Source organism: Perognathus longimembris, chromosome 6 (assembly GCF_023159225.1).
Source record: "Perognathus longimembris pacificus isolate PPM17 chromosome 6, ASM2315922v1, whole genome shotgun sequence".
NCBI classification, from domain to species: Eukaryota; Metazoa; Chordata; class Mammalia; order Rodentia; family Heteromyidae; genus Perognathus; species Perognathus longimembris.
The window spans coordinates 60,831,813-60,844,306 of record NC_063166.1 but is presented as its reverse complement, the minus strand read 5'-3'; the positions used below and the strand labels follow the sequence as shown (position 1 = coordinate 60,844,306).

The 12,494-nt window shown below is 37.4% G+C and overlaps 1 protein-coding gene across 3 annotated transcripts in view; it reads left to right on the top strand.

The window, feature by feature from the left end:
* The window catches only part of Plcb1 (phospholipase C beta 1), a 616,577-nt gene that overhangs the window by 430,704 nt on the left and 173,379 nt on the right, over positions 1 to 12,494 (top strand). For all 3 annotated transcript variants that reach the window (XM_048348812.1, XM_048348814.1, XM_048348813.1), the window contains 2 exons: positions 3,235 to 3,335; positions 5,346 to 5,512. In XM_048348812.1, the coding sequence (XP_048204769.1) occupies positions 3,235 to 3,335; positions 5,346 to 5,512 (268 nt within the window). The remainder of the gene's footprint in view (positions 1 to 3,234; positions 3,336 to 5,345; positions 5,513 to 12,494) is intronic.

Genomic DNA, 12,494 nt, shown 5'->3' with positions numbered 1-12,494 from the left:
ACATCCAGCAACCCAAAAAGATCAGTTTTGTACTGTGATTCTTAAAAATCACTAGTATCAAATCTCTATTTTAAAGCCAGTTTGACAATGGCATACTAGAAGTGAGGTACTTGTAATTATTTCCTGGACTTTCACTAATTCAACTTTGATTTATAGTTTTAAAATAAAAAATATTAAAAATGGGTTATTTTTAGAATAATTCCTTAACTTATGAAGAAATAAAATCTATATGTGGACTTTACTCATTAGAGTCAACTTTAATAAATGAATGGATTTCAATTACAGTTGTGAATGATAAATATCTGTTTATAAAAGAATTACTGTTTTAAATCTAGAAATATATGGAGGGGAAAAATCAAACCATCATCCTAAAATTAAAACTGGTTTATGGTGGGAGAAAAGAGAAACCCAGCTTCTACATCTGTAAGTTAGAAAGAAATAGGATGACTCTACAAAGGAGTGGACAATATTTTTAAGTAGGTGTGGAAATATGAGACCAGCAAGGTGTGATAGGAGAACAAGTTCAAGATAAAACCCAGTCAAGGAGAAGGCAAGGCTGTCTAACCTAACAGGAGAAGGAAGAAACGAGTGCAGTAAGAGGAGGAAGACCATTATTGATATCCTCAGATAAAATCAATTTATGTGCGTGCTGGGAGAGATAGAATGGGGCTAGGAAGTGACTTGGATTTAGTAGAGAAAGTGAGAGAGAGAGAACACACTTGGGATTCATAAGATTCAATCAAGTTGGGAGCACTTGAGTTGGCCAGCCGTGCCATTGAGTGTTTTTCTGCAATTGATTTTAAATCGTCCTCTTCTGGGGTAGATAGAGTCTTTTCCGATATCCACAAAACTATTTTTAAAAGTAAGTGTGTGTGTGTGTGTGTGTGTGTGTGTGTGTGTGTGTGTAACTGAGAGAAGGAGAGAGTAAGGAGAAAGAAAGGCATCTTCTAGTCAAAGGAATATTGTTTCTGTTTATAAATCAAATGGAACTTTGAAAATCTATTTGCAGATTGTATTTGTACCCATTTTGTGTCAAAACATCAGTAAAAACAATCCTACAGAATTCCCTACTGTTCTTGGATTTGACTTGTGCTCGTGATTTGCAAGTAGCCCCATTTTTTGTTCATTACTACGTATTAATTGTACATAAGGGTTTTGTTGTTATATTTCTACTCATGTATATAAGACACTTCAATTATATTCACCCCCTCCACTGCCAACTCTTGTCTCCCCTCCTGCCTTTAACAAATTTGTAACAGGTTTCATTATTCTGGTTTCCTACATGTGTACAAATTCAAGTAGCCTGAGTCTAGTGGTATTAAACATCTAAGTAAAATGACTCAATGTGTTGTTTGGTTTTTTATAAATTCTCATTTGCAAAATGAGAATAGATTCAATAAAATGTAAACCAATTTAGTAAAGGAATTATTACTTTGCTCATTCATTCCCCCAAATGGGTCTCCTACTGCCTGCCAAATGCTGAACTAAATTTTCTTATCTATTTGCAAGCAACATCCAATTTCAGACAAAATTTCATCGACTTCTAGACATTGCTATAAAAATACACCTCACAACCTATGAATGTTTTCAAATGAAGGGTGTTTTCCTGGTTCTATGGGCTTACAAGTAAAAATAATCATAGCAGCACATACCTAAAATAGGAAAGCTCTGTGCACTATGTCCTTCCTGTTCACAAAGACTTGAATAAGTGCTTCCGGTTTCCATGGCAGCCCAACCAAACAGAAAAGCTAAGCCAGAAAAGTGGCCTTTTATATTAATGACTTGCTTCCCAAACAATAGGACCAGGAGCAATGGGTGACAAATAATCACATGTGCTGTACTACTTAGGAAAACAGAAGGAACATAGTCTGAAAAATAAATGACACAAAATTGTAATTTATGTTTTCCTTTGGACAATGTTTAGTTCTAAGGTCACCACTTTTCAAAAAAAAAGATATATTTAAAAACCTGATTTAGCAAAGCACAACCAAATCTGCCACCAGTGTCTCAGTGATTCTTGCTACTTGAAAGACTGAGAATAGGGGGTTTGCAATTCCAGGAAAGCCTGGGAAGAAAATTCTGAGGCTTTGTCTTCACAAGGGAAAGCTAGACATGGTAGTACTAGCCTGTGATTCCCAGTAACAGAGGGAAACCTCAAGTAGACAGATCACAGCACATATGACTGCCTGGCCAAAAAGTGAGACCCTATCTTAAAAACAGAGTGAAAAACAGTGCTGGAGGCATTGCTCAGCAGTATCACACCAACCTATCAAGCATGAATCCTTGAGTTCAAACCCTAATAATGCACACACACACACACACACACACACACACACACACACACACACAAAATCCAGATTACAACAACATGTGTAGGCTTCATGTACACTTAAAAATGTTTAAAATGGCAATGTTAGGTTATATATATATGTATATATGTATGTATGTATATATATGTATGTATATATATGTTATCTTTAAAAGGTAAAGGCATGACATTGTCCAAAAGGAAATGTACACATTACCTGACTTACATAACCATAACCCTATGGTTAATAAAGAATTTTATTTTATTTATTTATTTATTTTTTGGCCAGTCCTGAGCCTTGGACTCAGGGCCTGAGCACTGTCCCTGGCTTCTTCCCGCTCAAGGCTAGCACTCTGCCACTTGAGCCACAGCGCCGCTTCTGGCCGTTTTCTGTATATGTGGTGCTGGGGAATCGAACCTAGGGCCTCGTGTATCCGAGGCAGGCACTCTTGCCACTAGGCTATATCCCCAGCCCAATAAAGAATTTTTTAAATAATAAAAATAAATAAATTGTTAAAAAGCCAAAGATGTGAGCTAGGTAGGAAAAAAAAGAGAAAGAAATCTGAAAGTAAAGCATTGATGCCACCCTGATCCTATCTTTCCTAGGTCTACTGTATTTTAGTAAATGTCCTTAACATCCCTGAGCAAGAAAATATTTTTAAACTTAAAACTAAAAAGCAACAGAAAATAAAGGTTTGGACACATCAAAACAATGTCCAAATAAATATCACAGTTGGCTTCAAAAATCTGTTCTATGTTAACCCTGACCTCCTAGAGGAAAAGAGAAGGAGGTGCAAGGAAAGAGAGAAGGGAAGAGGGAAAGAAGGAAGAGAAGATAGAAAGAAACAGAAAGGAAAAACAGAGATGGAATAACCTAGGGAAAGAAATAGACTATTTGCTGACTTCATTGTTTTTTCTATTTCCAGAATGATTCAATACCTCAAGAAGATTTCACTCCAGATGTATACAGAGTTTTCCTAAACAATCTTTGCCCCCGACCTGAAATTGATAACATCTTTTCTGAATTGTAAGAGGATTCCTTTTGTCTGCTTTCTTCCACAGCTTTCATCAGCATTCGGGGTTGGTAGGGCTGAGCTTTGTAGAGATGAGAGAAAAGTAGGCAGATGTTGTACACTGTATCTGAAAATCTAGGCATCTGGGTGATCTCCTGGCCCAGGGGTACAACCTCTGCACTAAAGGGCAGATGCGTTCTGTGATTTATCACTGGGTGTCATTGCTATGTATGCTCCAAGGGCTCTGTATGATTTAAAGATTACATATTGTAGAGAAAGCCATCTTGTCAAAGAAACAATAGGCTCCAATTGGCTGGGAACTGCTCTGAAACTCAGTAGTGAAATGGGAAGTTTGTCTTACTAAGCACCTTGCCAGCAACAACAACAAAAAAGTTACTTTATATAATAGTAGAAATTTTAAGATTTGGGGCCCATTTCTGGTACACTTCATAATGGCAACTACTCAGGAGGTGGAAATTGGGAGGTTCATGGTCCAAGGCAGGCCTGGGTTTAAAAACTTAGTAATACCTTAGCCTAACCAATAGCGATACATGCCTGTTACACCAGCTGCATGGAAGATTAAAGTCAGGAGGACCATCACTGGAGAAGACGACCCTCGACAGAAAGCGTGAAAAATAAATACAGCAAAAAAGGGTGTGTTGGGAGGTAGATTTGTAGAATGCCTGCCTAGCCTGCCTTAGGTCCTGAGTTTAGAGCCCATAAATGAGAGACAGACAGACAGACAAAAGAAACTCTATACCTATATAGATAGACATTACTTTTTTAAGACTAGAAATAAACTGAACAAAAACATTTGTGGGAAAATTGAACCAAGCCATTTGTGAGAAAATAGCAATTTACCTTAATTGATCTACTAATATCTACCCAATAGAAAAGCAATCTAAAATTGATAGTAATGAGAAAGACAAACAATTGCTGAGAGTAACTCGGTGCTTTGTGTCATTTTTTTCTGTGATGTTCCCTGCCATGAAATATTTACTTAACATCTGCAATATTTATGCTTTTATTGGTCCTTGAGTTGTCAATAAAACTGAAATCATACTATTTTGAAGTTTAAGACTTGTAAAACTACAAATGTAATGAAAGCAGAGAGTTTACATTGTTAAAGTAAATGAATGATAAATACACTTTCAAGTGATTCATTGGGGGATAGCATGTTGATAACTAAATCATAATTTTAGTGTTATTATAATCAAAAAGCAGACTGGGAATATGGCCTAGTGGCAAGAGTGCTTGCCTCATATACATGAAGCACTAGGTTCGATTCTTCAGTACCACATATATACAAAAAGGCCAAAAAGGGGCGCTGTGGCTCAAGTGGCAGAGTGCTAGCCTTGAGCAAAAAGAAGCCAGGCTACGGTGCTCAGGCCCTGAGTCCAAGGCCCAGGACTGGCAAAAAAAAAAGCAATCCATTCTTCTGTGTTCAAGTTAAAGTTCATCCTTCATACCTATCATACAAGTATTTTCCATTTGTAGATTTTTTTCTGGTATTTTATTTGTCAAAAAGGACACTGGGATTTTATGATGGTGATTACAAAAGATAGTGCATAGCCCATAGAGATGCAGAAATTATGGGGCCCTAGTACTATGTTTTAGGGCAAAGCAGGAATTTCAATATAATATATACTCTCTCAAGTATGGTTGTATTTTGTTTCCCTATAGTTAGATGCATAAATAGACTTGGTGAGACCATTGCTGTTACCTCACACCTGTAATACAAGCTCCTTAGAAGGCTGAGATAGGGGAGGGTTATGTTTTGAAGTCACTCTGGGCAGGAAAACACATCAGACTCTTATTTGCAATTAAACACCAAAAATCCAGGAAGTAGATATGTGGCTCAGGTGGTAGAGCATTAGCCTTGAGTAAAACAAACAAACAAACAAACAAACAAAAACAACTCAGGTTAGTAACCAGGCGCTCCCTGAGTTCAAGCCCTAAACTAGCCTGCACACAAATATATATATATATATGCAGTTCCTGATTTTCTTTTTACTTGTTTTTAGTGGTGCCAAAAGCAAACCATACCTTACTGTTGACCAGATGATGGATTTTATCAATCTTAAGCAGCGAGATCCTCGGCTAAATGAAATACTCTACCCACCTCTGAAACAAGAGCAAGTCCAAGTGTTGATTGAAAAGTATGAACCTAATGATAGCCTCGCCAAAAAAGGTCAGTATACTGACTCCACACTGCAGAGAAGGTCTGCTTCCCTTCTGGGGAACCTCACATTATGGAGGTTAGGGGTGTCGAGGTTCACTTGGGTCAATTTCCCTCCTTTTTCTGCCTGTTTGTATCTCTAACTGAAATCACTGGGGACTTAGGCGCAAGTACATTTCATTCACGTCAATGAATGACTCATTTTTGTGGTTACATCTTTATATGCCTACAATAAGATTGTTTTATTGGTTTTTAAGTTTGTACTGTAAAGGTGTTATACAGAGGGGTTACAGTTACATAAATCAGGTAATGAATGCATTTATTTAACTGACTTATCATTTGAGTATTTTTAAAATGTATGCACAATTGAATGGATTTTTCTCATACAAGAGATTCAATAACTTAACAGTTGCCTTTTCGGGTCTCTTTCTAGAAAGTTGAATAAAGTAGCACACAGATATTCGTTTTGCTAAATCTCTAAAATATTCAGTCCACTAGACTTTTCTTATTCAAATTACACTATTAATAAATAGTTCCATTGGAGAAAATATCTGACAGATAGATAAATAGTAGATAGATAAATAGATAGATAGATAGATAGATAGATAGATAGATAGATAGATACAATAATAATACATGAACAATTAAACATAAAACTGCCACCAGAAAGACAATTCTTAGTTGTTTGGAATACATTGAAACTTTTTGTTTTTATTATTCGGTAGTATTGGAGCCTAAACTGAAGTCATGCTTGCTAGGCAGATGTTTGGCTACTTAAGATATGCCCTTACCTTATTGTTTGATTGGGGGTTTGTGTATTGGTCCAGGCTGGCCTGGACTGCCTAGACTATGGTCCTCCCATTTTTGCTTCCCATATGACTGGAATTTCAGGTATATCCCACTCCACCCAGTTAATTGCTTGACATGAGGTCTTAATAACTCTTCTCATGGACTGGAATCAAACCTTGGTCTTCCTGATCTATACTTTACAAGTATGTAGGATTTTAGGCATAAGTCACAACACATGGCCTGTATTATCTTTTCTAGAGAAATAAATTACCAAAATAAGATTATGAGAGTTAATTCCTGAGTTTTAATTGTATGCAATCCTACTGTTCCCAAACAAGGTTTTTAGCATTTTCTCAACTATTACAATTAAGTCTCATTTGGATTGAAATATCTTTAGAAACTGCTGTGTTGTAACTAATATGGTTGAAAATTATCTTGATATTCCACAAAGAAGAAAATTAAATACATTTAACCAATTACACAGAGGAAATAAATTGTATGTCAATATGTGGGCAATTTTTTTTATAGAATCACAAATGACTCTATCAAGCTCATAGATATGAGTGAGAATAGTTGTCATAAAAGTAAATTTAAAAATCTTTTGGCCCATTGTCCTTATTCTAGAATTGGTCTTCTAAGGAGAAAATGAATGTGTTTATTACATATAATTACATATACAAATTATTACATATAATTACATATACAAATAATAATATATTACATATAATTACATATAATAGAAAAATCTTCTTGTTTTCTTCATGACAGTAAAGTGATTTGATTTTTTAATATTTTTAAATTTATTTTTTGTTGGTCATGGGCCTTGAAATCAGGACCTGGCACTCACCTTGAGCTCTTGTGTGCAAGGATAGCACTCTTATCACTTTGAGCAACAGCTATAATTCCAGTTTTCTGGTAGTTATTGGAGATAAAGATCTCATGGTCTTTGCTGCGAGATGGCTTTGAACCTTAATCCTCAGATCTCAGCCTCCTGAGTTGCTAGGATTAGAGGTGCCTGGCTTCTGAATTTGATTTTTATAGCTAGCATTTTTCTTTCAGCTTCTGATTTTTTTTTTTTTTTGCTCTTACCATTTCTATAGAAAAGAAGCTAATGACCCAACAGTGTGTCTTAAAATTGCCAGGCCTGCTCTACCAAACCTACTTAGACATGCTGTCTTGTCTCCTCCAGTATTTTCCCCATCATCATCTTCTTATCAACAACTTCTTGGGAGAAGCTTTTGTCTACCTAGCTTGGCATTTTCTTTATGAAATCCAAATTTCTCCAAAAAACAAGTATGCACAGACTGAGAACAGAGCCAGCCTGACTTCTGAAAACAATTAGCTTATGACACTAGGAAAACAAAACCAGCCTATGACACTAGGAAAACAAAAACCCTTCGAGAAAGAGATGAGACCTCCACAGCATAGACTTTGCCCTTTTGCCTTCCTTCACACCACACTGCTTCTGGCCCACGCTTCAGTTGGTGCCTGATACCTCCATCCATCAACCCCGGATGATTCAGGCGAGTGGAAGGTACAGAGGCAAAAAGATGGCGGGCTATTGTGAAAATCCTGTGATGCTGGAGAAAACAATTTCAACTCTGATGGAATTTAATTATAAGGTCTCCTAGCACTTTGCAAGATGATTTAGTACTGTTCTGTCATGTCTAAAGAATTCTATAAGCACATCAGGAACATTAAATTCACATACCTTTTTAAACATTTCTTTATTCTCCCATGAATTTCCTGCATCGCCCACTTAATCAGAATTGTACAGCAATGACATACACCATTGTTTCCAAGCTGAGATTGGCATTGTTGCTCACACTATCTTTGTGCTGAACCTCTCTATGGCTGTCTATAGGTACTATCTGATATCAGGAATTACATTTTCAAGTAGAGAGTTTGGTGTGTGTGAACAAGGGCTGGTGGGAGGGAAAAACTGGGAGAAAGTGAGAGAAGGACTGACACAGTGCATAAAGAAATGTAATCATTACCTGACTTATGTAACTGTAACTGCTCACTACATCACCTTTATTATATATATATATATATATATATATATATATATATATATATATTGGCCAGTCCTTGGGCTTGGACTCAGGGCCTGAGCACTGTCCCTGGCTTCTTTTTGCTCAAGGCTAGCACTCTGCCACTTGAGCCACAGCACCACTTCTGGCCATTTTCTTTATATGTGGTGCTGGGGAATTGAACCCAGGGCCCCATGTATACGAGGCAAGCACTCTTGCCACTAGGCCATATCCCCAGCCCTATAATAATAATTTTTAAAAAGACAAAAAGAACAGTCTTCAGTAAACTTAATACATCGAGTTGACTTTTGTTAATGCCTTGTTTTTTATACACATTACTGATAACTTTTAAATTAAATGAAAGATTTTTCAGTATGCCAAAAGCCTAAATACTAGGACTGACCATAAGCTAACTGAGTAAGTATACAAAGTACAAAACTGAGAAAGGGAAACCCAGAAATGGTGCTGGCCTTTGGTGCTTTGTGGGTGCTGTATTTAGTATGTAGACCATGTGTCCACTCTGGAATTTCTATTTGAGGAAATCTGTATGTTAGTTATAAATGACCCAATGATTTATGTGCAGTTTAAGCCAAAAATTCATATATTTGAGTCCCACAAAGAGAGAAGTTTGAATCTTGTCACAGAAGATACTATTCTCAAGGGAGTTTGGCTTATTTTTACAAGTCAATCATCCATTTGAAAATGGTATATCCTCCCGGTCAGCCAATGTTCATTTATTGCCAAATTATTACCTAAATATGCTTGACCCAGGAACAATGACCCCTGACTCTTCCAAACAAAAGATAACATATGTCAAATTCTCTGGGAGACTAATGTCTCTTGAACAGTTATTTTATGAATCTCCTAAATTCTTCAGAAAAAAAATGACAAGGAAAAAAATTAGAACCCAAACTAGATACACTGATGCCTTTAGTAGCAGAATATAGACCTTGATGGGCACTTTGTGGCTCAAACCTGTCATCCTAGTTACTAAAAAGGCTGAGATTGAAGGATTACAGTTCAAAGTCAGCCCAGGCAGGAAAGCCCATGAGACACTTATCTCTACTTAACTATCAATAAATAAATAAATAAATAAATAAATAAATAAATAAATAAATAAATAAATAAAAGAACACCCAGAAGTGGAGCTGGGACTCAAGTGGCAGAATGCTAACCTTGAGCAAAAAACAACAACAACAACAACAACAACAACAACAACAAAAAGGAGACAGCAGCTAGGGCCCTAAGTTCAAGGATTGGCACTGAAAACCAAAACAAAAACCACAACAACAAAAATAGAATACAGACCTCAAGGTTTCTTTAATATGTCTATAAATAAAACCAAAATATACTTTAAACCAAATTTTGCTTAAATTATCATCCAAACCAAAATCAAACAATTGAATTTGTTCCTGCTTTTATTTGCCAGTGAAGAGCAGCTGTACCTGAGTATTTATTAAATCATTGAATTGATGCAGCAGATTAGAATAATAGCAACTGTTTCATGCTCCATTTCTTTGTTATTGTGGTCCTTCCTCTTACATTTTTATAAGGTCTATTGTGTTGGAACCTTCTTGGTTAAAAAGAAAAACCAGGGCTGGGGATATAGCCTAGTGGCAAGAGTGCCTGCCTCGGTATACCCGAGGCCCTAGGTTCGATTCCCCAGCACCACATATACAGAAAACGGCCAGAAGCGGCGCTGTGGCTCAAGTGGCAGAGTGCTAGCCTTGAGCGGGAAGAAGCCAGGGACAGTGCTCAGGCCCTGAGTCCAAGGCCCAGGACTGGCCAAAAAAAAAAAAAAAAAAAGAAAAGAAAAACCAAAGAAAGACACAAAGCTTTAATATTTGGTTAGTAGTTCAAATGAAACAAAATTGGCTTTAAGCAAAACAGTAGAAATTCAGCTATAACCAACATTTTTCTTCCAAATACACCTACACTAACAATGATTCTGTCACCAAAAATAACTCTACTGTGTTTTAGCATTGTTTTGTTTTAAATAGAGATGCAGTTGAACTAGATTTTTAAGCATGTAAGTCTATTCACAGCTCCTTCCTCTCAGTGCATTACACACTAATTGTATTAGTTGTTATTATTCATAAAGTCCTGGTTATTGGCTTCAAATCATGGCCTTGCCTGTCTGCCAAGGACATAGTCACTAAACCAATTTTTCACATCCCACAAGAGGCCACTAAAGAATGGGAAATATCATGATCGTGCCTACACTGTCCACTCTAGATTCCTACACGAAGTTCTCCACCAGTACTTAGAAAAGAAATGTGATCCTGACTTGGAAGTTCAACATTCAGATCTGTAGTCCATGGTTGTCAAATGTGTTTCCTTGCTTTGTGCTTGCTTCTTCTAAGAAAGCCTTACCTTCCACATTATTCCAGCACTCTTCTGATTGAATAAACAGGAGCTTGCAAAGCAGTTCTTCTCTAGCACCATTCAACACTCTGTGGTCACTTTCCCCCAAACCCCCGGAGATGAAGGATGCTTAGTTGAAGGGGAAAAAAAAAAAAAGGAACACTCATCGGGAGGAAATATTGACTGGCTCAAAGATCAGCTTCACAATTAAAGCAGCAGCCATATAAACCTGTTTTTATAGATCACTTGTACAGCAATTGAGAAATGAAAGAACTGAAGTGAATGAACAAAGTTAACTCAAATGAGATAGATTTTTCTTCCCCAAAGACAAAGACTGATGAAAACTCTGGGTCATCACTGATTCCCTGCATGCTTTAATTTACTGTGCCAAAACAGCTGAAAGCCATGGTAGTATTCTATCGATTAAGATCCCATTTAAATTCCATCTATTGATTTTGCAGCTTATAAGGAAGGTCACAGAAGAATGGCACTATCATCCCTCAGTGTCTTCCAAGCTCCTCTTAACTCCATGTTTCTTGTATTCTAAGACTTCTCTAAAGTCTTTGAGAGTGACCATTATGGACCCATTATTCCTTGGTTGGCCTGGTTGGCCTGGTAACTTCCTGTACTTTTTCTTCTCTTATTGATTTTCTTCATTCCCAGGAGGCATCGACTGGGCCTTGAGAGGAAGCAAACAAAATTCTAGCACAAGAAATCTTGGGGGGGGGGGGGGTGGGTGTTGTTTGTTTGGCTGTTTGATTGTTGTTGTTTTTTTAAATTTCTTTCTCTGCCCTATTTTTCAGTGATCTCAATGTCTGCAAAGCAGCTTGACTTCACCCATAAAGTCACAGCTGAAATGTCTTTCTTTGTTCAGAAAAATAACCAGAGAGGATAAGGAAGGGAGTTGGTAGGTTTAGCCACCCCCCAGTCTGCTAGATCTTGTTCAAGGCAAATGAGACTTTCCTGAAGTGTCTTGTCATTTCCAGTGTGAGCTATTGGAACAAAGCAGAACATGGTTCTGTTCCCCTCCATGGACTTCTTAGCAGAGCACTGCTGTAACAAACAATGACTATTGCACATTTAGCCTTCTCAGTAGGGGGGTCCGGTTGGATTCTGGCTCTCTCAGGAGGAACTGCTGAGCCTGATGCAGCCAGACTACTTGAGGCCAGAGACACTTGATTCCCCAGCCCTTCCGTGCCTGGAGTCTTGGTAATAGAAAGAGGGAAACATGGTAAATACAGAACTGCAATAACCTATGCTCAACCTATGCTAGTGGCTCATGCCTATAATCCTAGCCACTCAAGAAGCTGAGAGCTGAGGATCATAGTTCAAAGCCAGCCTGAGCAGGAAAGTCCACGAGACTCTAATCTCTAACTAACAGAAAAGTGGAAGTGGCACCGGGCTCAAAGTGGCAGAGCACTAGCCTTGAGTGACAAAGCTCAGTAACAGTGGCCAGGCCCTGAGTTCAAGTGCTATAACCAAAAAAAAAAAAAAAAAAAAAAAACCAAAAACACAAAATCATGATCACAAGGAAACCTGGTCAAATATGATTGGACAGAAAGTTTGAGGAGGTTTTATTATTGAGGTTCTAGAAACTTTGGGGTATTTCTCCAAGTTCTTACTTACAAAATACCTCATGCAAACCTCAGAGCCAATCTTCATACTCAACTTTTTATTCCCAATTTGCGATGAGAAAACAGTCTTTGACTGATCAAGCAGACTAATTTGTCAGAAGCATAACTGAGATGGAGTTAGCGCCAGGAAGTTTAAACAGGAGTATGCAGAATCTTAAAGGAAGTCTTCATGCT